This window comes from Choloepus didactylus, chromosome 15, assembly GCF_015220235.1.
Source record: "Choloepus didactylus isolate mChoDid1 chromosome 15, mChoDid1.pri, whole genome shotgun sequence".
NCBI lineage: Eukaryota > Metazoa > Chordata > Mammalia > Pilosa > Megalonychidae > Choloepus > Choloepus didactylus.
Window position 1 is genome coordinate 10955936 of NC_051321.1, and position 27434 is coordinate 10983369.

At 48.2% G+C, this 27434-nt stretch overlaps 1 protein-coding gene and 1 long non-coding RNA gene across 2 annotated transcripts in view; one reads left to right on the top strand and one right to left on the bottom strand.

Annotated features, from left to right (window-relative positions):
• Positions 1-27434, bottom strand: part of HTRA1 (HtrA serine peptidase 1) — a 49475-nt gene that overhangs the window by 17467 nt on the left and 4574 nt on the right. The window contains exons 2-3 of the mRNA XM_037804606.1: positions 7074-7173; positions 6422-6626 (exon numbers count right to left, since the gene is read on the bottom strand). Of these exons, the coding sequence (XP_037660534.1) occupies positions 6422-6626; positions 7074-7173 (305 nt within the window). The remainder of the gene's footprint in view (positions 1-6421; positions 6627-7073; positions 7174-27434) is intronic.
• LOC119510328 lies at positions 9643-15946 on the top strand. Its single transcript, XR_005211876.1, has 3 exons — positions 9643-9824; positions 10474-10624; positions 15431-15946. It is a non-coding gene; the product is annotated as an uncharacterized LOC119510328 (long non-coding RNA).

Sequence of the window (27434 nt, forward strand, 5' to 3'; positions counted from 1 at the left end):
ATAGACGCCTCATGACATCACCAGGGTCTGGGGCATATTTAGCAAACGCAGCAGCAGGCCTCCAAGCACAGGGAGAGAACAGAGAGACCACAAAGGGAGCCATGCAGAGGGAGTGGGAACCAGAACCCAAAATGGAAAAACACAGGAGCAAAATAAGAGGGGAACTAGGGCCATGTGATGCACACGCTCGGTCCCAGTGCCCTTCTGAGGACAGGCGGCCGTCCATGCCAGCCCTGCGCTATCTGGACACGCTCCTGCGACTTGGTCCGCGCCTTCCGAGGAGAACTCACGGCCCACCCTCCCTCGCCATGGACCCCGGGGTGCTGCCTGGACCCACACAGGGCAGAGTCACAGGCAGGCCTGAAGGCGGCTGGGGTCACTCAGCAGCTCCTGGGGTTCCAGGCGGCCCCCGGGGGACCCATTTCTGGACACGGTAGAGCTTGGTGGTGTGGGCCCTTCCGCCCATCGGCGAGCTCTGCAGGAAAAGGACCCCCTGAGGATGCTGTGCTCCTCGGCCACTTCAAGCAGGGCTGTGGGTGGCAAGCAAAACCACCTCACACGCCTCGACCCAGCTGTTTCCAAATATTTGCCTGGTCGCTGGCGTCAGGGGAAAGCGCCCACAGGAAGCCTCTCCGCCTTGCCAGCGTCTTGAGTTACCACAGACCTGCTGCAGCCCCGGCAAGGCCTCGTCTCCGTCCCAACTCCAGGCAGTTCGCGGAATGAGAGGAGCTGGCTGGGGGGTCCTGCCACCGGCCCCTGCATGGCCCAGGGCAAGTCACCTCTCCTCAGTAAGGGGTTCCCCTCACCCCCTCATCTGACAGTGGGGAGTGGCCCGAATGCCTGAAGCGCCTTTGCCTCCACCAGCCGCCACACAGCCACCGGCTTCCTCCCGAGCAGAGCAGAAACAGTGTTCAGGAGGTTTCTCTCACCAGCTGACTCTGGACAAGGGAACCAGACATGAGTGGTCCGTCCGTCCCGCCCTAACAAGCTGGGGTGAACTTATTCAACAAATAAATAAGACAATTATAGATTATGACAGAGGGGCAAGGAGGGGAGGGTGGGACGTTCCAGAAGGACAGGGGCACCCCGCCAGGCCAGGCCTTCAAGACCCCGGTAAGGAGCTCAGATCTCTCAGTAAGAACCCTGGGAAATTCGTAAGGGGTTTTACACAGGACGGAACATGATCTGGAAGATGCTATCATCTTTGTTTGTCCCTGTTTCCTTATCAGCCGAGCTGGAAAATCAGTGGTAATGAAAGTAACTTTCCCCCGAACCTTTGTTCAGACTTCCAGTACTGCAGCCGGACGCTCTGGCCTGAGGAAACTGACTAGCCCTCGTCTACAATTTTTTCTTTTTCCTTTTTTTTTTTTTTTTCCCTGAACTGCTCAGGAAAAAAGGGAAAAAAAGAAAAACCTGCATGGACACAACACAGCACTTGGATGAAAGTTAAAAATGTTCTGCAAACATGGCCAGAAGCTCATGTTAAACACATTTGGAAACAGTCTGCATCTGAGGCTGAACTAGTTTGCCCTCAAAGCTGCTTTCTATTAAAATGTTTACATGCACCCTGCCCCCCCTTCCTGCACTGGCCTTCCCTCTCCGGGCGAACGCTGACCCTAGTCAGGGGTCCCAAAGAAAGGGGACTTTCATATCCTGGGGCAGAAGCATAGAGAGGGAAGCTCTCCTGCAGGGAGACCCCCCCCCCCCATCCTGACCAGGCTGGAAGGGGTTTCTCCCAAAAAGTCCTCCAAGGTCTCAAAACTCGGCAGGCAATGTGAGCACACATGTCTGCACAGCACTAAGAAGCAAAAAAGGGTTCTTTGGTCACCAGCCCAGAAACGTCTCTGGCAAGTAACTTTAAGGCAAGGGTCGTTTACTGAAGATGTGAGGCAAGGTCCAAGAACAGAAGGAAAAGCAGAAGGATGAGAAAGGACAAGAACTCAGTGCTGGGGTCCTAGCAGCCAGGGCTCCACTGGCTTCACCCACATTAGGCTCCATTTCCAAGAGGAGCCCCTGCCTGATCTAACTGGGTCCTGTGTCACCCTGGCCATGCGGGGCGGGGCAGACCGCCAGGGCTGACAGTCCCACCCCTTCTGTCCAACGGGAGACAGTGGCTGGTGCTACCAGGAGGTGGATGAGCAATGAAAACAGATGTTCCCGAAAAGCCCCACTTAATTAGGAGTGTCAAGAATGCCATGTTCAGGAAGAACGACTGCAAGCAATGAGTAGCAGCGAGCTCTAAATGAAATCATGATGCTGGAGAGAAGGAACTGGGCCCAAATCATGAGCCGTTGAGTTAGTCATTGAGCCTGTCTACGTGGCAGAGTCACGCCAGCTTCATCGGGTCACCAGTCATGAGTCCCGGCAGGTGGGACGTGGTCGCTGCAAGGCACCACTTAGAAGGATTCTCATTCCTCACGCCCAATTTTTGTTGGTTCTGTTGTTTTTTCTGTTTTCCTGATCTGTTTCTCCTTCTCCTTCTCCTCCCAGTCCCCCTTTTCTTAGTTCCTAAGATGACACATGCAAGGCAAGCTCACACCCCATCCACTGCCTATTAAACATTTATTATATCACATGTCAGGTGATGGTGTGCTGCATCCCCTAGGTGGGAGTTTCACTCCAAATTGAGTGAACCTCATTATATGCCAGCCTCCCTCCCCTTTCCCCCAAATAATCTCTCATCACAGCAAAGGAACAAAAGGAAAAGTGCTGGAAGAGAAGTTTTTACTCTCCCTGCTTCCAACTACTATCAGCAAAAAAAAGAATTTAGTCAGTGGAAACCAGTCCTCTGTGTGGGTGTCTGCAATTTAATATCCTTTCATTTCCAATTCCATTTTGAAAAGCCACATTATTTCAACATGAAATTTTCAAGCATCCTTTTTGTTCCTTCCAGGCTAGAGAAACACATGTCAAATAGCGTGCTGCTGGTGGAATGACCAGACCCTCGCAGACAGCAAGGACAGAAGCACTCTGTGAAACGCGTCTATTTAAATCGTTCACATCCTGCCTGGACATGCCAGAGATGACACCAGGTCAGTCTCTGCCTTGGCTCAAAATCTGAAAAGAATATGTCTTTGCCAGACTCTGTTGCATGCTATGCTCCCAAGCATTTCAAACACAAGATTTTTTACTGGGGGCATCTCCCCAGGTGTCCAGGCCAGTGCCCTGCCGCAGAGAGGCCACGGTCCCCAACTGCTGGCCACTCCCCAAGGGCTCGGTGGAGCTGCAGAGCCCTATGTGTGGCCACCGGATGTGCTATTCTGGCCAGCCTTTTTCCGGCAAGACTACCACACCACATCCTGGATACTTTTCTAGCAGCCTGCTCCTAAACAGGGATGCGCAAGGCTTCCTGCAGGCTATTTAAAGTCAATCTGCCCCATCATGCCAAGAGGACAGGCCCCATCCCTCCAGAAATGGCCCTGGGATGGGCACTTGGAGACCAGTGCTTGGCTCAGGAGGCTGGAGTAGCTCAGGGTGGCTCCGGGCCATAGCCAGGGACTTTGCTCTGCTCTCCCCAGTCTGGATCTGCCACGCTATCACCAATGGGGCCTGGCAATGCAAGCTCCTGACACCTGTGCCGCAGCCCGTTAACTTCCCTGGAAGCCAGAAATTGAGCTAACTCAGTCTGATGATGCTCGATCTTGATTTGCTCCAACTAAGGAAAAAAGCACAGAGCAGAGAGCACAGGCTGTCCCTCTTCACTCTCACAGCCCTCAAAAACGTTAGATGAAACCATCAATGAAACCAACAAGTCCACTCCAAAAGAACCAGAATGTTCATGGCAGCTTTATTCAAAAAAACCAAGAACTGGAAACAGCCTAATAGCTGTTAACAGAGAAATGGCTAAAAGTTCTTGTCCACCCAGACGGCAGGATGCTACTCAGCAGCAAAAAGCAACAGATCACTGATACATTCAAAAACTGGACAAGTGTCACGTTTCGCTGAGAAGCTTTTTGAAAGAAGCTGGGCCCAGAAGAGTCCATTTCCATTAAACTCTAACACAGACAAAGCCAGTGCATGGTGATAGTGGTCGGAATAGTGGTCACCTTTGGAGGGACCTTCTGGGGTTCTGTAAATGCTGTACAATTTGAAATGGGTAGAGATTTCACAGGTATACATGCATGTCACCCTAACTTAGGGTTAGTGTGCACTTTCTGGTATGAAAGTTATATCTCACCAAGAAGTGGGAGAAAAAAAGATAAGAAAAAGTGGAGATGCACGAGAGCAAGTGAAACACAACAGACCAAATGGGAAGGGGAGGGCAAGCTGCTCCCGTAGGAGCACCCCCCCTCCTCCCCACGGCCCCCCAGGTCTCACACCGCAGCTTCCAATACCTGTCAGGGTTGAGGTCTCAAAAGTTCTGGAGGCATCTCCCAACCATGGGGTATTTTTACTGTGTGCCTCAATACCTACCCACGATATAAAAGGTATCTTCCAAAATGCCCGCAATGGGCTCAACTGGAGCCTGACGTTTCCTTCCAGGAGGAAAGATGCATTAAGATAGATGAGAAAACCCAGCGTTCGGAAGACACGTGCTATTTTTCATTCTTTCCACCGTAGTACTCTGCTCATTGGCTTAGTATGACAAAAAGAGAAGTCAGTAAAGGGTCCAGAATAAATATCACCCCCCGACAACTAACTTTAAAGATCCAGTATAAAGGACAGAGGCAATCCAGGTCTTACTTAGCTGGTGGACAAGCCCTGGGTTCTAGCCTGCTTCCCCCCGTCCTAGCTGAGGGGCCTCGGGCAGGTTCCTGGAGCTCTCGGAGCCCCTGTTTATTCTCTGTAAATGGAGATAAAACAGCAGACATCGTGCAGATGAGGTGAAAGCAGAGAAGACTGCAGAACGTGGCCCAGAGCCAGAGCTTGTCCAATCGACGTTATTATGATTATATGGTGACTTAGAACCACATTTTGAAAGATAGGCAGTTGTTAGAAATTCCACAATAACCTGACAGAAATAACATGGCTCTGTGACTCACTACAGGCCTGCTACCCACATGGGATGGAGCCGTTTCCGCCCCAGCCACCCAGAGGGAAGGACAAGAGGCCGGCGGTGGCAGGGAGAAGGGACGGAGAGGGTGTCTGAAAGGCTAGCTGTGAAGGAGCCTGGGCTAGGGCAGCAGCCCTGGTGCAGTAGAAAAAGCCGTCCAGGATCCAGACTCCTACTGCCCCAACAGTCCTCACAGCGGGGCTGCAGAAGGACATACTGCTGAGCTGCCACCATGAAGAGTAGAGCCGTGACGGGCCCCGCGACACCGCGCTTGCCTGACTTCATGGCCGACACCCAGGTGAGGCCATGCGGGCAGTGGGCTGAAGTGCAGCCTGTTTCCGGCTGTCAAGTCCATGATCTGTTCCTGAGCCAGCACAGGGTCCCAGCCTGCCCTGATTCCTCATTCCGCACAAAGTCTGGAAAATTACGCGGGCATGAAGAGAGCAGCGAGTGCAACTGCCACTGCATGAGCCACACAGCCAACTAACCCTCTCCATCGAGTGGGGCTTCTTGATGATCCAATAAGAGCTGGATTTAATTTCAGATATAAAGGCTTTGCTAAGCAAATCAGCGGAACATGAACAATCGCCAGGAGAATAAATAGAAAGCAAGCCATTTTCAAATACAGTGTTTCTCAAAGAGAGTTCACTATGACTCAGTTTGGCCTAAGTAAGTAAATAAATAGTTCTATTCTCAGATAAGTTGGGGAAATATTGCACAGTCTACACCCCTTTTGTGGGGGAGTCACATTCATAGCCTATTAAAAGCTCTGAGAAGTTCTATGAGAAAAAAAACCATTAGTGTGGCAAGATTTTCAAGGTTCCCAAAACTTTTTGAATACAGAATGCTGTTTTAAAAACATATCTTTAAAAAAAACACACACAAAAAAGCAAAACAAACAAACAAAAACATGTCTAGCAACCCTTCAAAATCCCAATTTGGGAGACCTGGTTTGTTTTCAAAGAAGCTGTTTACAAATTAATGACAGCTTAATCTAAAACCTGCTGAATTCTATACCTGCTGTGACTGCATGACATATCTTTTAAGAATGAATAAAAAATCCGTAACAACAGTTGCTTCTGGGATCAGGAATAGGAGGGAGACTCAAATCTTCATGGCTCACCCGCTAGTTTCTTTACAAACTTATTACCTTCTTTAATAAAAACGTGAGCTGCTATTTTAAAAACGCTTTGCTCTAATAGCCTGCTTATTCAAGAAGGTTCCACGAGCCCCTTCCCTCACCCCATTCCCAGGCCACACTCCGCAGCTCCTAAATGTCTCCTTAAATGCAGACGGGGTCAGCCCAGCTTCAATCAGTCAGAGATCTTGGACCTTTTAACATCTCCAGCTTTGCCAAGTTTTAGCCGGGCATCTGAGAACTCGGGCAGGCCGGGAGCACACGTCCATGGCGGCGGGAAGACAGCCTACCTGGTGATCAATTTTAATGAGTGCGATGTCCGCCTTCTCGTCGACATCCTTGATTTTGGCTTCATAGGTGGCACCGCTCTTCAGCTCCACCTTGACTCGGTGCTTGTTGGTCACCACGTGTGCGTTGGTCACGATCAGTCCATCTTCAGACACGATAAACCCAGACCCGCTGGCCACAGGCACCTCCCTCTTAGAAAAAGGGAGCCTAGAACCCAAAGCAATACACGGGTAAGCCAGAAACACCTTAAAATGAACTCTCCAGTGCCTTGAGTAATGGGTTCCGCCACAGCAATACGCATCTAGCAATCAACAACTTTTCAGATTTGGGTTTTTTTTTAACACTAAAAACTAAACTTCACACCAATTTCTGCATGCATCAAAAAATTACACGCAGAAAATATTCTTAAGGAATCTCTTCAAAGCCAGAGGCTCATCTAGAAGGGTCAAGAATGTAGACTTAACTAGTCAAACAGGAAAATGCCCTAAGGAAGAAACATTTTTAAGATATATATAGATACATATATCGTAGGAATATATGCAGCGGTACTTTGACACTGTAACGTGTCTCAAAAACAGCGCTGATGTTTTGCTACTGGCAGCATTGGCTCAGAGAAGCTTCAGAGGTTATAGAAAAAAGGCAGCCCCTCCTTACTTGCGAAACAATTCGATGTGAACCACGGCGGGAGCAATCTTCTCCACCACGTCAGCAATAAAGTTGTATTTATGGCGCAGGCTGTTGGGATCTTCTTGCCCTGGGAACAAAAGGAAAGAAACGGCACTTAACAACAATGCACTCTTAGCTTGGTCTCCAACAGAAAGTCACGGGTCAGAGGGAACCACGTTCACCCCATCAGAATCTTTGAAATCCTGAAGAAGGGACGATCCCAGTTCCCCAGAGGAGGGCTCAGCGGCAGAGGTCCTTCCACAGCTCAAGGAATAACCCACTCAGGCAGCAAAATCTATTACAGATAACCTCTTTGCTCAACTTCTTTCCTCTTGATAATTTCAACATAAAAATGTCAAGCCAGAGGCAAATACCGAAGCAATTTCCACTACCTTGGCCACCTGCCAGCTATTCCAAAAAGTTTGCAGCTCAAGATCCTTTGACGTGGGGTCGCCCTCTGCCAGCCTCCCTTCCCCAGCTCCCCCAGCACTGCAAAGAAGCAATCCCCTTCTGAAAAATGCAGAATCAAGGGGAGGGGTCCCACTGGTTTTGATCAGTTGCCCATCAGATGGAAAAATTCCAAAGACCATTGCGGAAAAGCACAAAGGCAAAGGCCCCTCTGCCCCATCCTTCCCACGGATACTGCGAGGCAAGCAGCAGTCACTGCCTCTCCCCAGGGGAGTTTCCCACCACACCTTAACCACTCATTCCAACCCGGGCCATGACATCTAGGCAAAGAACACGAGCAGTGCCTTGATATGTTGGAGAAGCACACAGGAAGATGGAAATTAGTGGACACCGTGTATTGGGCATCTTCAAAGTTCCTTTCCGACAAAACTATCACATGTCCCTGATGGAGGATCTATGTGACGAGGCAAAGCTTTACTTGTCACTAATCAGGTGCCTGCACCCAAGACGACACATTCAGATCTGAGTTACTTGAGATGCAGAGTCCCAGGGAACCCATTCTGCTGCCCCCAGGGAGCCAACTACTCTGGCCCCAAATCTTTGCCATCTGCTGAGATCCCTTAACAAGTCTCCTTCTGCTTAAATAGGCGAGGGGTCTGGTCTAGCCTGCAGATGGGAACCCACACACCCTTTCCTGTCCCTCTTATCTCCCCTCGCCCCATCGGTCCAGCTCAGTGCTGCACAAAGCATGCTCTCTTTCCGAAAAGCATGACATTCAACGGTGCAGAAAAGGAGCTGCAACAAGGCACTATAAGATAATTCAGCAAATTCATGGTAGCTGCTGTGTTGCTTTCAAAACCCTTTCCCATATTTCCTTGTTTTGATTTTTTCCCACCTTCCTATAGAATAAGAAAAGCCATGTATTTTTCCTGTATTATATTTGGGGAAACTAAGGCTCACTTCCTTTAAATGACTTCCCCACAGACACTAGATTTTCTTAACAGAGTTTATAAATAATAGGAAAATCTGGGCAAGCTCCCCCCAACCCCACAGGTTCACTGAATCCTCAACTTGTCCACTTCATAATGGCCCCCGCTTTGCCTTCACCCTCTGCGTCTCCAGGTAGTTGCTGTTAGCTGGTGTCTTCCCAAGCATCTGGAGGGAGACGTGAATAAGGGGATGGAACGTTCCTTCTGAGCATGGAACCTGGTGAGCACCACCCCAGAGACAGCCGTAAACAAACGCATCCGGGGCTTCCTCTGACTGGCTTGCTAGGGAGAGGCCATGAGGAAGTTTAACTCCCAAGACCAGCAACCCGCTCTTGAGAGTGGGTGCCCCTTCTGAGACCTTGCCACCAACGACTAATCGTTAGCTCACTTCCTCTTTCTGGCTTTCCAAATTAGGCATGGGGGAATCTGTCCACCTCAGGAGTGAAAGGAACATGGCTTTTCCAGATAAAATGAGGAGCTGCTCCTTTCTAACACAGACTAGAGAAAGTGGCTCCAGAGTCTGTCTCTCCACACCAGGAATGCAATGTGGTGTGGGGGAGAGGACACTAGCCTGGGGTCCAGGAGGCTGAATTGTACCTGTCGGGTACCTCCATTTCACCATTTCTAAAATAGGGCCAATTGTTTCCAGAATGAGCTGCAGAGTCTCTCCCAGCTCCAGTGTTCTGTGATCTAATCCGTGTGTCTCATCTCCCTCTCACCCCGACTTGCTGCTGCAGCAAGGTAAGAGTAGGTGGAATCTGAGGTTGTGCACAGGACTTGCCAATTCTGCAGCTGAGTAACCAGAAAGGAAGAGCAGTGGGAGAACAGACCATGGTGAAAAGCCCAATTTCCAAGCCTTAATTGTGCAGCTCAGATGAAAAAACAACCCCTGGCCCCCATTACCATCACTTGGTGGACCAGTTTCAAAGGGAAAATTAAACAGAGCAGAAATAATTGAACATAAGGAACATCAACTGATTTTTCAAACATGGGCAAAATGTCAAACCAAAGGAGAAGAAATGTTTGGCTTCTCCAAATGTAATTACAAAATGAGGAAGGAAAGAGCCTCTGAAGGCAGCTTGGCTCAGGGTTCGATCCCTGCTCTATTTAAAAGGCTCATACATCAAACCAGAGGAAACTGCTGCTGCCTTACGGTCTTTAGAAACCCTGACTGGCTCTATTTGACCTCAACTGCTGGTGAAATGTCTTCCTACCCAGAGGGGACAACCAGGTAGAGAATTCCCAGAGATGGACCCAGAATGTTTGTGCCACAACCCAATGCTGAGGGATGCAGATGGATGGAGGACTGGGAGATCCAGGCCACTCAGCATTGGGAGAGCAGGTGGGTAAGGGCACAGACTCTGCTCTCAGGTGGATCAGAGTCTGACGCCTGGCACAGCACTTGCTGGCTGTGTGACCTTAGGTATGCCCCTTAGCTCTTCGAAGCCTTAGCCCCTGGTCCATAAAATGCGTTGATGATAGCACCTACCTCAACATGCTTTCTTCATGATTCCGTGAGCTACTGCATACAACATAGTTGGCCAAGTCATGGCATATGGTTTAAAAAGAAAGACAAGGAAAGAACTGCTCAATAGCAAGTTCCAGATAGGTGTGAGCTGTACCAGTGGTACAGCAGACAAGTAAAGGGAGAGCTGACGGTGTCCAGAGACCCAATTTCCCCACCTGGGCAAATATTTGCAGAACCTGGCAGCTCCTCCTAACAGAGCTATCAAGGCCACCTCTCTGGGGACAGTGAATAAGGGGGGGGGGGGCATTTTTCTGGCTTTAACCTAGACCTCTGTGCCCCAACTTACAAGGCCATACCTCCTGGAGGAGGGAGGAGAGGGATAGCTGGGTCAGCAGAGGAATACAGCCAGAACCACAACCCAGTGGAGCTCTCAAACTCCAATGAAGCAACCACCTATATCAAAGAAGACAAATACAACTTTCCCTATGAAGTGAGAGCCTTGCTTTCTCCCTGCCTTGTTCAGATGGACCAGAACCGATGTAGCAGAAGATCATTAGGATGGGAAGTCCATGCAGGGTCAAGGCCTGGTCCTCCTTACTGCTCCAATCAGCTGGTGTTCAGGAACGGCCAACCATTTACAGGAAGCTGGGGATGCAGCAACCAGAAAAGATAAGGTAAGGTATTTTTCTACATTCCCGATTAAAGAAAAAGGAGAAAAGACAAAAATTTCCAGTATCAGGAATGAATGAGGGAGCATCACTACAGATCCTATAGATGTTATAAGAAGACTAATGAAATGTTATGAATAAACTTACGCCCATAAATTTCACAGGCTTGATAAAACAGACAAATTTCTTAAAAGGCATAATCTACCAAAGCTCAAACACAAAGAACTGAGAAATCTGAATAACCCTGAATCTATTGAGGAAATTATATTTGTAGTTAAAAGCCTTCCCACAAAGAAAACTTTAGGCCCCAGTGGTTTCACTGGTGAATCCTAGCAAACATTTAAGAAAGAAACAATATTACACTCCACAACTTTCCCCAAAGTAGGAGAAGGGAAACACACTTTATGAACCCAGAGTTACCCTAATCTAAAAGCCAGATAAAAAGACATTATAAGAAAACGATAGATACCAATAACCCTCATGAACACAGACCAAAACCCTAAAAATTTTTAGCAAATTCAATTCAGCAATATAATAAAAAGGATAGTACATCATGACCAGGAAAGGAAAAGCAAGGTTGGTTTAACATTCGAAAACCAGTCAGTGTAATTCCCCATGTTAACACAGTAAAAAACCAAATGATCATCTCAAATGCAGAAAGAGCATATGACAAAACTGAACACACACAATCGCTAAATGAAATTTAGCTAAATGAAATATTATGACAACAAGCACAGTAGATTCCTTATGTGCCCACTCATCTGGTTGCTTTTTACTGATGGAAATATCTTGAGTTTACTCCTTTACCAGTACATGCTATAATAGCCAATTCCTATAAAATGCAATAATTTGGAGTTCCTCTTTGGGATATTTCCTTCAATGGCCAAAAATCTTTGGTAATGAGGCTGGACTGGAGCAAAGGGACACACAGATTGTTTCTTGATATATTTTGATTCTAATACAAGCTCATCATCAAACACTTTATTTGTTTCACTTTAATCTGTAGGTTTGGTAGATATTTTATAGAACGAGAATAATTTCTATTGATGTCTCCATTAAATGAAATTTAATTGGTCAGAGAAGAAATATTTCATTCCTTTCATCTAAGATTTTATTCTCTTTGGCTACAGCAATCCTTAATTAAATCTTTCAGAATGCCTTTAAAAAAAATGTGAACACCCATTCATAACAAAAACACTCAGCAAACTAGAAATAGAAGAGACCCCCACAACCTAATAAAAGGCATCAGCAAAAAACCCAAATCTAACACCATTCTTACTGGTGAAAGACTGAATACTTTTCCTCTGAAATTTGGAACAAGGCAAGGACATCCACTCTTACAACTTCAAGTCAATATTTTACAGAAGTCCTAACCAATATGATGAGGCACGAAAAATAAAGAAAAAGCATGGAGATTGGAAAGGAGAACATAAAATTGTATTTGCAGATAGCATGTTTTTTTTTTGTAGATTCCTAGAAAATTCTTAGGAATCTATGAATATACATACTACTAGAATAAGTTTATTAATGTCACAGGATAGCAATTGTATTTCTCTGTATTAGCAGAAAACTACTAGAAATTACAATTTTAAAATGCTAATTAGCATCAGAAATATAAAATACTTAAAGAAATATTTAACAAAATATGTGTAAGACCTATACACTAAAAACTATAGCACACTGCTGAAATAAATTAAAGACATAAATAAATGGACAGATACTCCATAATTGTAAATCAGAAGACTCATGACTGCTAAGCTATCAATTATTTATTCCAAAACTTATGAGGAAAAGTAAAAAACCTAAAATACCCAAAATAATCCTGGAAAAGAGTAAAAGAAAAAAAAAAAGTGCTACCTGATTTAATTTTAAAACAAAAAATTTGAATAACTAGGCTTAGTAGAATGATGAGTTACAAAATTTTACAGGAACAGTCCTTTCCACTTACCTAATAAATATTTATCATTACTGATTTATCATTACACAACAAATGACCCAATAAGAGTAATCAACATTTCCTATAATTTTATGAGTTTTTAAATTGCCAAAATTCAATCCAAAAATAATAAGTGATTCATCTTTCCTCTTTATACACTTCCAGTTAAGTGTATAAAGTCATAAACGTGGCTTCCTCGGAACACATCAGCCCTGAAGTTTTACAAATAAAACTTCTTAACTGACTTTCAACAACTTCTTTATAGGAGGAAGGAAAGAGAAACACAGTGTTTGTTGATTAGTTTCAATAATTATTCTCGTAATTAGAATAACAGACTCTTCCACTATTAAGTGTTTACTGAAAAGAGCCAGGCACTAAGGCAAAGTACTCGACACACAGTATCGTAGTAAAGGAAATCTGTTCCCGTGTTAACGAAAATCACCAGGAATCCAACAGACTTCTGTGTTTCTCTCAAAAGAATCAGCACCAAATTGGATCAGTGCCTTCCACCAAAACGTGTGTTTCTTTAGTCTTTAAGGAAAAGACGTCAGTCAGCAGGAAGAAAGAAAAGCAGTTCTTATGGACCTTCTGTGGTGGTTCCCTAACTGGGTTCCCAGGCACCCCAGAACTCACAGCAGACTCATGGGAAATTTCAAATTTCCTGGGGAAACACAGTGATACTTGGTATCTGCTGGACACCATGTAAACGAGCTCTAATTAGTTCACAGCTTCAAAATTAAATGGTACTACATTCCTTTTGATGGTGCCAAATTTTTGTAAAACTGAACTTTTTGTGGTTGCTATGACTAAAAAGCAAGTACCATGAAAATAAAAATTAATGTTGAACTGGGAATGAGGGAGGTGGGCAAATCTGATTCCAAGGCTGAGAGGTTGTGTGCCTGACAATCCAACAGGTGCACACATCCCATTAGAGAGTAACTGCAGTTATTGAAGAATGAAATAAAAACATTATATTTCCTTTAGTTTTTTTCCAAATGGCTACTATGTTATAAGGACATAAATGGTTACGCTGTTTCGACCTAACTATTTAATAAACGGAATTGTTAGGTATTCCTTTTGGCCTGGGTCCCCATGGACAAATTACTGAGACACTAAGGGTGCCACAAACTGTGACAGTTTGGGAACCTCTGCCTGAAGTCCCTTGGGCCCCCTCTGGCAAACAATCTCAAATTCCTATACAGCTTCAATTAAGCAGAGCAGAGATGAATTTATAGTGAAGGTAAACAAAGCTTCTGCTTCACAGCCCTCCTCAGGGAGCCCTAGCAAAGCTTTCAGCCATCATCCGCTTTTAGAAAATCTGCAGTTGTTGAAACTGCAATTGGTTGAGGCCACTGTCCCCTGCCCTGTCCTGTCTGAGGAGCTGTGGGCATCTTGCAATGTGGCTCAGGGGAAGGGCACCATTTAGTTTGGATTTAATGGAACATAAACATGCTTTGATGTCCTTTCTGCGTCTAGTTAAGTCACCGTATCTCTCCTGGTGGAGAAATGGCTCCCAGGGACGCTCCTAACGCCCACTGTGCCAGCTCATGGGAACTGTGGGAGAAACATGCCAGAGGACAGACTGAATTAACAATAATATAATAAATAGTTCTATTTTCTCAATAGGAAACATTATAAAATCAATGTCATGTGAAAAGGTAATCAAAGAGTCTACAGCCAAAAAATACAGTGAGGGAAAGTATTTTAAAGATAAGTTAGATCTAACAGTTAATAAAAACGTCATGACATGTTTCTGGATTTCATGATGTTTTGTGGTATTTGTCAGTGTTAAAATTTGTAATCTGTGGCTGTTTCTTTTTTCAATCTACATAATCACTTCCATGCTTAAAATTGTATTCATAATTGTAAATACCTTTTCTTAAAGAGGTTTCTTAAATCGTACACATTTCAGAGCCCATGAAATCTGGACCTGTCCCAAGTTGGGGGGAGGGTGCCAATTCTTGCCCATGAAGCAGCCGGGCTCCACTCCCTCTCTGCTCTCCTGCCCTCCAGAGCATATCGCCAACTCACAGTGTGACAGAGGGCACCTGACCATGCCAGCAGGTATCCGAGCCACCTAAGCCACACATCCAGGGCACTGAGCCACACTGCAGGGTACCTGAGTCACAGCTGCAGGGCACTGAGCAATACCTGTGGGGCACTGGGCCACACCTGCAGGGTACCTGAGTCACAGCTGCAGGGCACTGAGCAATACCTGTGGGGCACTGGGCCACACCTGCAGGTTACCTGAGTCACAGCTGCAGGGCATCTGAGCTGTACCTGTGCGGCACTGAGCCACACCTGCGAGGCACCTAAGCCACAACTGCAGGAACCAGAGTCACTCCTGCACACCACACCTGCAAGCCACACTGCCTCCGCTGGCTGGTACTACTCTCAGTCATGACAGTGCTGGAGACTCTGCTTTACAGAGACGGAGGGAGGCCTCTGGGCCTTCCCAGCAGTGGTAGGAGGGCCCAGGCCGAGCCCCTTGCACACCAGTCGGCGGCTGCCTAGGCCTGGCTCCCCACTGGTCCCAGCCTCGGGTCCTGGGCTGCTCTGCCCAGGCCCCTTCTTCTGCCCTCAGCCCCTTTTCTCGGCTCTGCCCCTTCTTCCTGAGCCCGACCTCTCCGAGAGAGCCCTGCGGTGCTGAGCGTCCTCGTCCGCCCTGGCATGGCAAGTCTCCATCACAAACTCAGAGGGTGGCTGTGATGGGCAAGAATGCGGAGTTGAACTCCCAGCCCAGGACATTCCCCACAGCATCAGCGGGACAGCCAAAGGTTAGATGGCAAGGCTAACAGGTCACCGTGCTCCCTGGCAATGCCAGAATAGCTCCAGAACCAGAACCTGGCCTTAAGTCCTTATTCTACCCCTTCCAGCTGTTACTTCCAGCAAGTGGCTCTCCCTCTCCAGGCCTCGGCCTTCCGTTCTATAAAATGGACATAGTATCGCCTGCTTCACAGGGCGGCCAGACGTCCTGGGTGAGATGACGTAGGTGCAGCTCTCCCGGCTCTCAGCCCAGCACTTGCTCACCGCATCCTGCTGACTCTCCCCGCATCCTGGGTGCCATCCCAACGCCTCCAAGTGACTCCTGCCACACTTCTGAGATGTCCAAGAATCCCACCCCTAGATGATAGATAATTCAGGCAGGTCTGGCCTATTTGGGGTGTCTCCCCCCGACAACTGCAGCTTGGGGCTGGACGGACTTCCTGCAGGATCTCCGCAGCCATCTTGTCTCCGGCCTGGACCACGAGGCCCTCCATCACGTGCCCCAGCTCCCCACCAATCTCCCAGGACCCTTACGGCACACTCTCCACTCTGCCTGCAAACCTCTCCAGCGGCCTCCAAAAAAACTGCTCTCCATCTTGCCCCTTGCATTCGAACCTATTTTTCTTCCTGCCTGGAATACTTTATTCTCCTCCCATAGCAAGTCAAATTGCACTCAGCCTACAATCCTGGCAATAAAACAGTAACACCAATAAGAATAAATAGCAGTGTTCGTTTATTGCGCATGTACTATGGGTCCACCACAGGGCAGGCTGGCCATGAACGTCATCTCTAATCCTCCCTGCAAGCCTGCAGGGTGGATAATATCCGCACCCACCCACCCCACCCAGCTAGAGACAGAAAAACGGAGGCTCAGGGAAGTGAAGCAAGTTGCCCTAAAGCCCCAAGGCTGGCGAGTGCACTGAAGGGAGGCGACCCGGATCTGTCTGGCTCCACAGCTGGGGCCCTTTGCTCTGCATCGGTGGCCTCCCCGGGGGTGGCAGCACTTTCACCCCGCCTCCAGCCCCCCGCGGCCCACGCGGCTGTGGGAACAGGCTTCGCGCCTCTGGGGCCGAGAGACTGGAGCCGGGGCTCGGGATTAGCAACCGACCTTCCATTCCAGCAAGAACAATCGCGCCTTCCAGTTTCTCAACGGGGTTGAGAAGTGGAGCTAATTCGGAAAACAGAACGCAGTGTCTTCGAGGGAAAAAAAAAGAATCCTCCTTTATTCGCAGGGACCAGCATGTTCCCAAAATTCAAATCAGCTGCAAGAGCAAATTGATCAAATCACTGGCATTTTAACGCGCTGTCCTACATTCGAGACTCGCTAACGAATTCGTAGGGCCCCGTGCAAAATTAAAATGTGGGGCCCCTAGTTCAAAAAGAATTAAGAATTTCAAGAAGGTGGCAGCGGAGCGTTGAACCAGTTGCGGGCCTTCTGAGCTCGGGGCCTGGTGTGACATTTCATGTTCATTTGATTTAAAATGTGAAGCCCAGATTGAGCACTGAAAAGCAGCACGTGCTTGGGAGCTGGGCGAGGTGCTGCCTTAGCTAGGTGAACCCGGGGGCCATGGGTAGTCTTCAGGGGGTGGAAACAGCACCCCACCTGCAGGGGCCAGGCACCTAGTGTGGGCGAGCCCTTCGTGCAGAAGATTCCTCAACTTTAAAATAAGGAGGCTCTACCAGGTGGCCTCTAGGGGCCCTCCTGGTTCTCAGGGAGAAAGGGAAGAGATCACTTGTGTTTTTCTAATTTCTTCAACTTTAAATGCTGGCAAAGGTATTTGTCCCTTAAGCTTCAAATACTAGCATGGCCCAGTCCAGCCATTGGCAGGTTTCTGGGGAAAGGAAGAAATGTGAAGAAGGAAACTCAGCCCCAGCTGTGGCTGGATTCAGCCAGGTCCACTCACCTGGGCAGAGGTGGGGCAGAGCCGAAGGGCTGCGGGGGGTCCCCGGGGCACAGCTCAGCCTCCCACCTCCCTAATACGTCCACAGTTCAACCCTCTCTTCCTCGGCACCCGTGACAAAGGAAATAAAAGTTCTTTCAAGGCAAACAAGTTCCCATTTTCCCCGGGAGGGTCCGGCTACCACCTGCCAAGTGTCTCGCAGGGAGAACTCACTGCCCTGAGGATGCCCGCGGCCCCTTCCCTGCTGCAGGCACAGAGGCCACCCGAACACCCAGGGAAATGCCCCCTGGTCACCAGCAGCCACACAGCCACTCTCCCACTGGCGAGGGTGCTGGACACAAGACAGAAACTATAAGGAAGGCAGTTCCAGCAGGCCCCCAGCGGGGTGTCGGCTTACGTTCATCAAGGGGTCCTTGGCTGGCATCAGCCACGCTCCCACGGCCCTGATGCCCCAAGCGGGAGCCCCTGAATGAGTGGACAATCACAGAGAAAACCAGAGCCGAGGCAATGAGAGGGCTGCAGGCCCAAGCCGACTGATGTGGGGGCACCTGCACCCAGCCAGGCACTGCAACAGGAGCAGGAGAGGGCCTGGGGCAGGAGCTGGATGCCCGGTGGCCAGTCCTGCCACCCTGCCCCTCCACATCGGCACTTTCCATGCCAGCACTGGAATTTGGGCTCCGCGGCTCTAGCTCAGCATGGGCACCTAAGCCCAAGTGGGACACCTGTGCCAGGTGCTGTGGGCATTGGGGACAGGCCCAGGAGGCAGGCAGTGAACTAACCTGATACCTGGGGTGGGGGGGGGGGTGTCCCTAAGAAAAGCTCCCTTTGTGAGGTTTCATGGTGAATGCGAGAATCAGCGAGAGGTGCAACGAGACAAGGCCAGATCACGTAAGGGGGACAACAAGGCAGGCAAACCACACTGTACAGCAGCCCCAAAAGCTGCCGGGGGTCAGGGAGGGAAGATCCAGCAAATGCACCAAAGATGCCCGCCAAGATTCACTGTCTCCAAGTTTACAGTTCGAGTCGCTGCATTCTGTCTGCCTCACTCCATTAAATTCCAAGGAAACGCATCAGCAATGAGGCTCCTACCCAGTCCGGCCTGGCACGGGGCTGGGGCATGGGTGCTGCAGAAACAGAAGCCAGACCGGGCACATTCCAGGAAACCAGACCCCCTTCTAATCATTGCTGCAGGGGCGAATTCCAGGGCACTGGGGGCACATGCAGCACTGCGGGGCCCTGTCACTCGGTTTCTCTGAACCCTGCAGAGGAAAGGCACGGAGGAGCCACTTAGCTGTGGATGAAACCACCAGCTAAGGCCTGAATAAATCTGGAAATCCTGTGCAACTGGCCACCGTCTGCAAATCTAAGGAAGAATGAAAAGAGAAAGACGCAGCTTTTGGTTTCAATCTTCCTTTAAGGCCAAAGGCCCTGAGACCTCATCTTGTTTAAACTAAATTCACAAATATTTATTTATTAAAAAAGGCTAAACCCTGAATGAAGACACTGCACTCTCTACCTCTCTACCGAACGGTAGCATAGTCAGAAAAGAAATAAAGCTCAGGAGAGTAAAGCGCGGCCCTTTCTCTCCCTACAGAGAATAAAGGAGGAAGAGGAGGCGGAGGCCAGGGGCTGCCTCCACTCCAGCCGGCATTTGCACTTCCAAGCGCTGGCAGCCCCTCTCTTTCTGGTGCAGTCTCCCAGACGCTCCAGGAGTGGGAAAAGCGTGCCCGATGCCAGACCACAGGCTGCAAATCCCGCCTCGCACCCGCGGTGCCGAGCCGTGTGCAGGGCTGGGAACGCCTCGGGGCGAGTGAAGCAAAGGCCGAGGAAAGCAGACCCAAACAAGCCTAAGACAGTCAATCCCAAAATAGACCAGGTAAGGAAAGCGCTTTTGGGGGGCCCCTGGCCAGCTGGCTGTGGCCCCCGAACTGCTGTCAGTTGCCAGCACAGCCCAGCTCTGGAGCTCAGGCTTTCCTGGTAAAAGTTGCCCTCATCCAACAACGGTCTGTGTTTAAAGTAACTGTCACTGAAAATCACTTCTCCATCTCTCTGGCCCAGAGAATCCTTGCACACCCGCAGTGAACGCTTGAGCATGCTCAGTACCGGCACATTTGACATCTGTTTCGTGCATCAGAGAATAAAGTTTCCAATCAATTCCACTGCACTTTTTTTTTTTCCAGAAATCGCAGTGTCTATTATTATCTTCAGGGAAATGGCTGACTGCTCAGTTCACAAAAACACTATTAACTTTCCTCTTGATAAGCATCTGGCTCCGGTCCCGACCTTCCCCGACTTCTCAGCAGGGTTTGCTTCCTGCCACGACTCCTCCTTGTTGTTATGTCTGGAGTGCCAGAGCCTGCCACACGGCCTCCGGAATCTTCCAGCCTTGAGCCGCGGGCTGGGACGCCCTGCCCGCCAGACGCTGACCGCAGAAGCCAGGCCCAGGCCTCGGACCCAAGCGAGGGAAACAGAGATGAACCGCTGCGTCCTGCCCGGGAAGGGCTTCCTGAGAAGCACCGGGTACCGATCTGCAGGTGCACCGCTACCCTTAGGTAAAAACCTAGGTCTGCGGAAAAGGACAATGCGGGGAACCAGTAAAACAGAGGCATGCCAGAAGGGATCATCAGCTCAAGTAAGAAGTGATAAGTCCCAGGGCGAGCCTCGATTTTCCCATGCGGAACATGGAGGGAGGGGAGGCCAGGCCATTTCCAACTCCCTTTACCATTATATACATATATATGCAAGTCTCATAAATCTGAAAAGTGCATGTGCTGAGCTTTTCCTTTCAGTGCAAAATTCCCACCCATAGAGACGATTCTGATTTTACAGGTTGGCTTCGTGTGCCATGTGCTCCAGGAGCAAGTCCGGGCCACCGCAGCACTTGAGACTTCCAAGATGACCTTCAGGACTGGGATTAGGATTCTTCAATGGGGAGAGAAGATGAAAGTTCGGCCTTCGATAGTCATACAATGGAATATTATTCCACCATAAAAAGGAACGAAGTCCTGATACACGGGACAATACTGACGGGCCTTGAAAACATCATCTAAGTGAAAGAAGCCAGACACAAAGGATTGTGTGATTCCATTTATATGACTGCCCAGAATAGGCAAATCCGTAGGACAGAAGAGATCAGTGGTCGCCTACAGCTGGACGGAAGGGAAGTGGGGTGACTGCTAATGGGTGCAGGGTTTCCTCTGGGGTGAGGAAAATGTGCTGAAATTCGATAGTGGCGATGGCTGTACCACCTAGGGAATACACTAAAAACCACCAAACTGTACACTTTAAAAGGGTGAACCCCATGGTATGTGAATTTTAGCTCAATAAAACTTATTAAAAAAAGAAAAATGGGAAAAATGAATGTCACCTGTTTTTTTTAAAACTTTTTTAACGTGACTACTAGAAAATGGAATATCACGTATGTGGCTCACATAGCACTTCTATCTGTGTGTACGAAGCATCTGGATAAATGTAGGCTTCACTTTTCAAAACAAACAAAAACCAGTCTGGCCTCCCCCTGCATGCTGGGCCTAGCTGGTACCCAGGGAGGCCTGCAGCCGTGAGCCCTGGGCCCGAGTTTTCTGTCACTTCTTGGACCTGTGGCCTCCAGCCCTCACTGGTCCCCGGCTCCTCGCCCAAAATGTGTGCTGGGTCAGATGAGCTGACAACACAACCCCTTCCGCTCTGGTGGCCTTGAGCACAGCTCCACCCTAACCCCAAGTAAAAGTCAATTTTAAAGATTCTCATTTTATCCCAAATCATTGCTGATCTCTTCAAAAGCAATCAACCTGAGAATAAACGTAACTTAAAAGACTATTTACCGACCTAGCAAAATGACCAGCTAGCACCATCCCATCCCATTTATCCTGAAGGATCCCTTTTTGACCGCCCCTCCCTGCCCCAAATTTTCAGTGACTTAAAAGGTTGATAGTTCTACAGCTCATGGCAACAAATATTGGCACTACCCTTCCGGAAGATAATTTGGCAGTACACCCTGATGGCCGTAAAAATCCATATCCTTCAGTCCAGTCATTGCACTTCTTAATTTCCATCCCAAGGGAATAACCAGGAGCATGAAAATATTCCTCTTTGTATCATTTACAATAGTAACTGTGGCTCAAACACAAATAGGGGAACAGTTACCCAAATTCTGGTAATGCCCTGGACAGGAATTATGAAGCTGCTGGATAAAACGGTGGAATCATGGATCTTTTTCCTTCTTTTCCTTATTTTTGATGTGATTAAATTACACTGATAACTTTAAAAAGCATGTAATACAATGTCATCAAATGTATGACTGCATTTGTCATGCTTTCTAAACAGTATGGGGAAAGAAATTAAAAAAGAACCTTTAAGGTAAATTAAAATAACCTAAAATAAAGAGTCTTTATACTAAGAGGGGGAAAACTTGGAATATTCATTCAAAAGAAAGTCTAACCACAGCTTAAAAGACATTCAGCCATTCCAGTACTGATTCATCCGACATACCCACCATGAGATTTATACTGATTTTTTTTCCCCTCTAGCAAAAGGACCGTGATTATGGTGCAAGAACATTTATATGTGCTTATAACTTTGGGGGGAGAAATCAAGTCATCATATCGATAGCTTTTTGGTCATCTTTCAATTCAGCACCATTTTGAAAAGGGAGATTTAGTGGAAGTACCCACTGATTCTCAGACTCATGGACAAGTCGTGTGCGTGGGCCCCAGCCTCTCCCAAACACCTGTCCTGGCAGGAATACGCAGGCTGAGGTTTGGCTTCCCCACTGATGAGCTGTGCAACCTCATGCAATGTGTGCCTCACTCTGGGAGCCTCAGTCTCCCCATCTGTAAATGCAGGGTTGGACTCAAGGACCTGCAAGCACCTGCTACCACCAGAACTCATGAGCTGGGATTCTATCCTTTCTACAAGCCTGGTGGGCTTTGGCCTTCTCACAAGCCAGTCACCAGGGTCTCTATGGAAAAGGATGTGTCCTCGCCCAGAAGATCCAGGAAAGCATGAAAAATGGGGAACGGATGTGGTTAGACATGGGCTGTGGAAGGTGACAGCAGAATGATATTTTTCAGAGGATGGAAGGATAATGGGATGGGCCAACAATGGGTATTCCAAAGGGACAGACCGTAGATGGGAAGTCTTACCAACCCCACAGCCAGTAAGACATCAGTGCATGAGGGTCCTTGTCACATCGTCTCAAATTCCTGCCTCCTGTGCTATCTCATTTTCCGACTGGAATTTTTCCTGAGGGCTGAACCACCGTGGGCTACATTTTTCAGAGCCAAAAATATGAAACAGGTGAAGCAATGTCAGCCGCAGGTCTCAGAAACCTCAGCTCAGGCCATTCTTGGCCTGCAAATGTTAAATATTGCAGTAACTGGGCCTGAGAAGAACGCGATAATGCAGACTACAGCCTGCCGGGGGAGTAGATATCTGCTGTCTATGTTGTAGGCACAAGAGCTGGCCACGTGCTTGGTATAATAATTGGAAATCTGCCCTTGGGGTTGATGGTAGTGATCCAGAGAGTCAGGGTTCAAGGGCAACTCAGTCACCTTGGCCATGAGCTACCCTGTCTCCATGAGACAAGAGGAGGCCCAGGCATCAACACCCAGCCAGCTTAGGACGTTTCCCATCCTTCTTGCCCCACTGTTCTTGGTGCTAGTTCTACCAGGGGTCCTGCTAGAGCCTGCAGTTGCTGACACAAGGTCTTAATCCCTGCCAATTGCAATGCTCCAGCACTTCCCAGTTTACAAAGCGCCTTCCCACCACGATCCCATCTGACCTTCCTGGTGTCCTTCTGAGGCCTCTTGGGAGGCATCAACGGCCCCGTGTGGTAGACAAGGAAAGTGAGGCTGAAGGGAGTTATTCATCCAAAAGGTCCAGGTGGGTTAGAACCCAGGTTTCCTGACACTAGTACTCCATCCAGGAGATAGCAGTTCAGTGCTTCGGGACGGCCTTGGGAGACCCCAACACCCCTCTTTCAGGAACTGACAGATCCAGGGGCAGATCACTAACTATAATTACAGACTCACAGACCACTCCATGCAGTGACAGCAGAACGCACTTTCCCCTTAGGTTCACAAAGAACATTCACCTAGGGAGACCATTCTGGGCCAGAAAACACACTTAACAAACTTAAAAGGAATAGAAACCATGCAAAGTATGTTCTCAGACCAAAATGGAATTAAACTAGAATTCGAAAACAAAAACATCGCTGGAAAGTCTCCAAATATATGGAGATTAATAAGACGGCCAAATAACACATGGATCAAAGAAGTCTCAAGAATAGACCTGAGTTAAGCAGTTATCTTAGGTTAGTTGTCTTTTTCTTACTCCCTTGTTATGGTCTCTTTGAAATGTTCTTTTATTGTATGTTTGTTTTCTTTTTAACTTTTTTTCATACAGTTGATTTAAAAAAGAAGGGAAAGTTAAAAAAAAAAAGAAAAACAAGGAAAAAAAGATGCAGTGCCCCCTTGAGGAGTCTGTGGAGAATGCAGGGGTATTCGCCTACCCCACCTCCATGGTTGCTAACATGACCACAGACATAGGGGACTGGTGGTTTGATGGGTTAAGCCCTCTACCATAGGTTTTACCCTTGGGAAGACGGTTGCTGCAAAGGAGAGGCTAGGCCTCCCTATGGTTGTGCCTAAGAGCCTCCTCCCGAATGCCTCTTTGTTGCTCAGATGTGGCCCTCTCTCTAGCTAAGCCAACTTGAAAGGTGAAATCACTGCCCCGCCCCCTACGTGGGATCAGACACCCAGGGGAGTGAATCTCCCTGGCAATGTGGAATACGACTCCCGGGGAGGAATGTAGACCCGGCATCGTGGGACGGAGAACATCTTCTTGACCAAAAGGGGGATGTGAAAGGAAATGAAATAAGCTTCAGTGGCAGAGAGATTCCAAAAGGAGCCGAGAGGTCACTCTGGTGGGCACTCTTACGCACACTTTAGACAACCCTTTTTAGGTTCTAAAGAATTGGGGTAGCTGGTGGTGGATACCTGAAACTATCAAACTACAACCCAGAACCCATGAATCTCAAAGACAGTTGTATAAAAATGTAGCTTATGAGGGGTGACAATGGGATCGGGAAAGCCATAAGGACCACACTCCACTTTGTCTGGTTTATGGATGGATGAGTAGAAAAACAGGGGAAGGAAACAAACAGACAAAGGTACCCAATGTTCTTTTTTACTTCAATTGCTCTTTTTCACTCTAATTATTATTCTTGTTATTTGTGTGTGTGTGCTAATGAAGGTGTCAGGGATTGATTTAGGTGATGAACGTACAACTATGTAATGGTACTGTGAACAATCGAAAGTACGATTTGTTTTGTATGACTGTGTGGTATGTGAATATATCTCAATAAAATGAAGATAAAAAAAAAAAAAAAGAATAGACCTGGGAGTGAGACAGACTTGGGTTCAAATCCTTTCTCTGCCTCCTTCTCCTGGGTGACCTTGGACAAGTTTTACTTGACCTCTTGGAGACTCATCTATCTTCTCGGCTAGATAATGCCCCCAGCTCCCTGGGTGGCTACGAGGGGAGAAGGAGGCCAAGCTCATGACCCAGAAAGCGGCCAGTGCTGGGGGCTCTTGGCCTTATTGTTCTGTCTGGGCTGTTTTCCACCACCCTGGCTGTCCCAGAGAACACGGTCCCCCTGGCCCAGCTCACTCTGGGCCCGAGAAAAGCAGCTGTGTTTGCTGCTGCTGAGCCTTCCCTCCCCTGGGTCCAGCTGGCGGCCAGCTCCCCGTGCATCCCCCACTGACAGAACTCTCTGAATGGATCCATCCCTGCCACGCGGTGACTGCCACTGGGAACAGTGGCACCGAGGGGAGGGCACTCCTGGTTGCGGGAGCAAGGCGACTCCCCTGCTGGATGAGAGGGTGAAACCCCACCAGAGATTACATGAAAGGGATGTGACCGCAGATCTCACCAAACTCAGAGAAACAGCCCAGCATGGGCAGGCCTACCAGCATCTGCTCGACATTTTATTGCACAACTGATGAAAAAGATGGTTCCTGAGGTTTGAAAATATTGCACAAGGCTCTGACTCATCGAGACAGGGGCTATTCAAATTTGAAAATTACCAAAAATTCCAGCTGCAATCATCGGCCCCCGGAGACCGTCATGTGCAAAAGGAGACACAAGACGTCTTGGGGCTGGGAGCGGTAGCTGCTGCCACATGTCGCTGGGGCAGGGTGGTTTTTTATGAAACATGCTTACTCGGCAATGTGTTTTAGGAATCAGAAATAATTGGGGATCCGTGTCCTCATAGATCACCGTTTTATTTTATTTTTTCCCTTAAGATATGACCACTCTTTCCTGGGGAAGAATCCCCAAAGCAGGTAAACCAAACCAAGCATCGTTCGAGAAGGTCCGAGCACTTCCGTAAACTGCCAACCTCTGGAGTTTCTCAGGCCAGAAACTGAGGGTTCACGACATAACTTTTACGAACTCCCAGGCGTTCCCTACAGGCAGCTCTTAAGTCAAGGGAAGTGACAAACCTCTCAGAGGATACTGGCAACAACTGGGAGTTTCGATAAGACGCTGGCAGACGAGGCTGCTTCTGATTCCTTCCACTCAGCGGACCTGTTCTAACCTATTAATTGGCAAATTCCGAATCAGCCTACAGGATACACATCCCCAACCCACCCACCCATCCTGAGCCCCAGAGAGATATAAGAGCTTTGAGGCACTCCTTGTTCAGATGCCTTAGTGATAACGATAGCAATAATCATTTAGCTAATATTGATTGAGTTCTAGTAATGTGTTGGTTCATATAACCAGATCCTTCAATGTTCCAACTTCCTGATGAGGAATGCATGTAGATATTATCATTATACTTATGAGGAAACTGAAACGTGGAGAGATTAAGTAACACACAAGAAGCCACACATCTAGAAAGTGGCATTCTGGCTTCAGAACCCCAGCCCTTACCCCATGTGTCACAGAGTCTCCTAGAATTTCCTTGAGATCACAGACCACAGAGTCATATTACTATACACTTCTGAGAACACAGTAGGTGTTCAATAAATGCTCTGAATGAATTTAGAAACACAACTCACATCACAGATCCCAAAGGTGAACTCCCACCCTCCCGGCAGCCATATACGGGCTGCTTCAGCACCACTGATGTCTGCCCTGGGAGTGATATCCTGGACAGTGGTCCCCTATGGCTCTGGACATGCATCCCAGCGTCACTGGAGCACACCAGCGTCCCCGCCACTCAGAGGAGCCTTTTGAAAAGGTGCTCCAAGTGGCTACACAGCTAGGTTTTGCTGCTGAGATTTTCTCCTTTTTTAATGGCAGAGAAGGTAGGGAGGGAAAAGATGAAATGACTCAGGAGGGATCCCAGTCCAGAGCACCCAGAGGGAGGCCATCCTGGGTCCCCCAGAAGGAGCGACGGACACCGGGCCTTCTGGGGCTCATCTCTTAGAGCGGGCATCGGATGGTCATCCAGGAACTCTCAGCAGCAAACACAAAACCGAAGCACGAGATGCTCGGCTTTAACCATCAGTAACTTGAAAAAAGAAGTCACTCTTCAAGCAGCCAAGCCAGCCTTTAACATAAGGATGAGGTGACCACATCCCCTTCAGAGACTGTGGTTTCTTTACAAGAATCACAGACCATACCAGCTGGAAGGGACCTCAGAGCTCATCCGCTCCAACCCCTCCTTTCTGAGGCTCCGAGAGGTCAGGGGTCAGGTAACACCCCCCAAAGGAAGAGTGCCCAATGTCAGTGCCCCCGGCTCCTCCACCCCAGCCTTCCAAGGAACCCTCCATCACTTCTGAGCGGAATTCTTTTGAAAATGAAGCCTGACCAGAGCTATTTATTCCCTTGAGATATAAGCTCACGGAAAGTCTGCTTTCTGAATCCAAGGCATAACACTGCATCCAGGACCGCACAATTCCATGCGGACTCCAGAGTGCTGAGGCTGCCAGGCCTTCTGACGGCAGTGAGCTCATAGCCCCTGCCACGATCCCTTACCAAATGCAGTTATTTTAAGCTCTAATGCAGCCTAGCTACAGCTCTTCTGGATGGAATGAAGTAACTCAAACATTTGGCTTTTGATCCTGTTACGTACCAATTTGTGGAACCTTAATAGTTTAACTCTTTATCACAACCAATTGAGCAACAGAAAAAAGAAAAGAAAACCAACCAGAGTGAGCAAAGCCTTATAAACTGCTCAGAGACCTTATAGTTTCCAAGTTCCAAA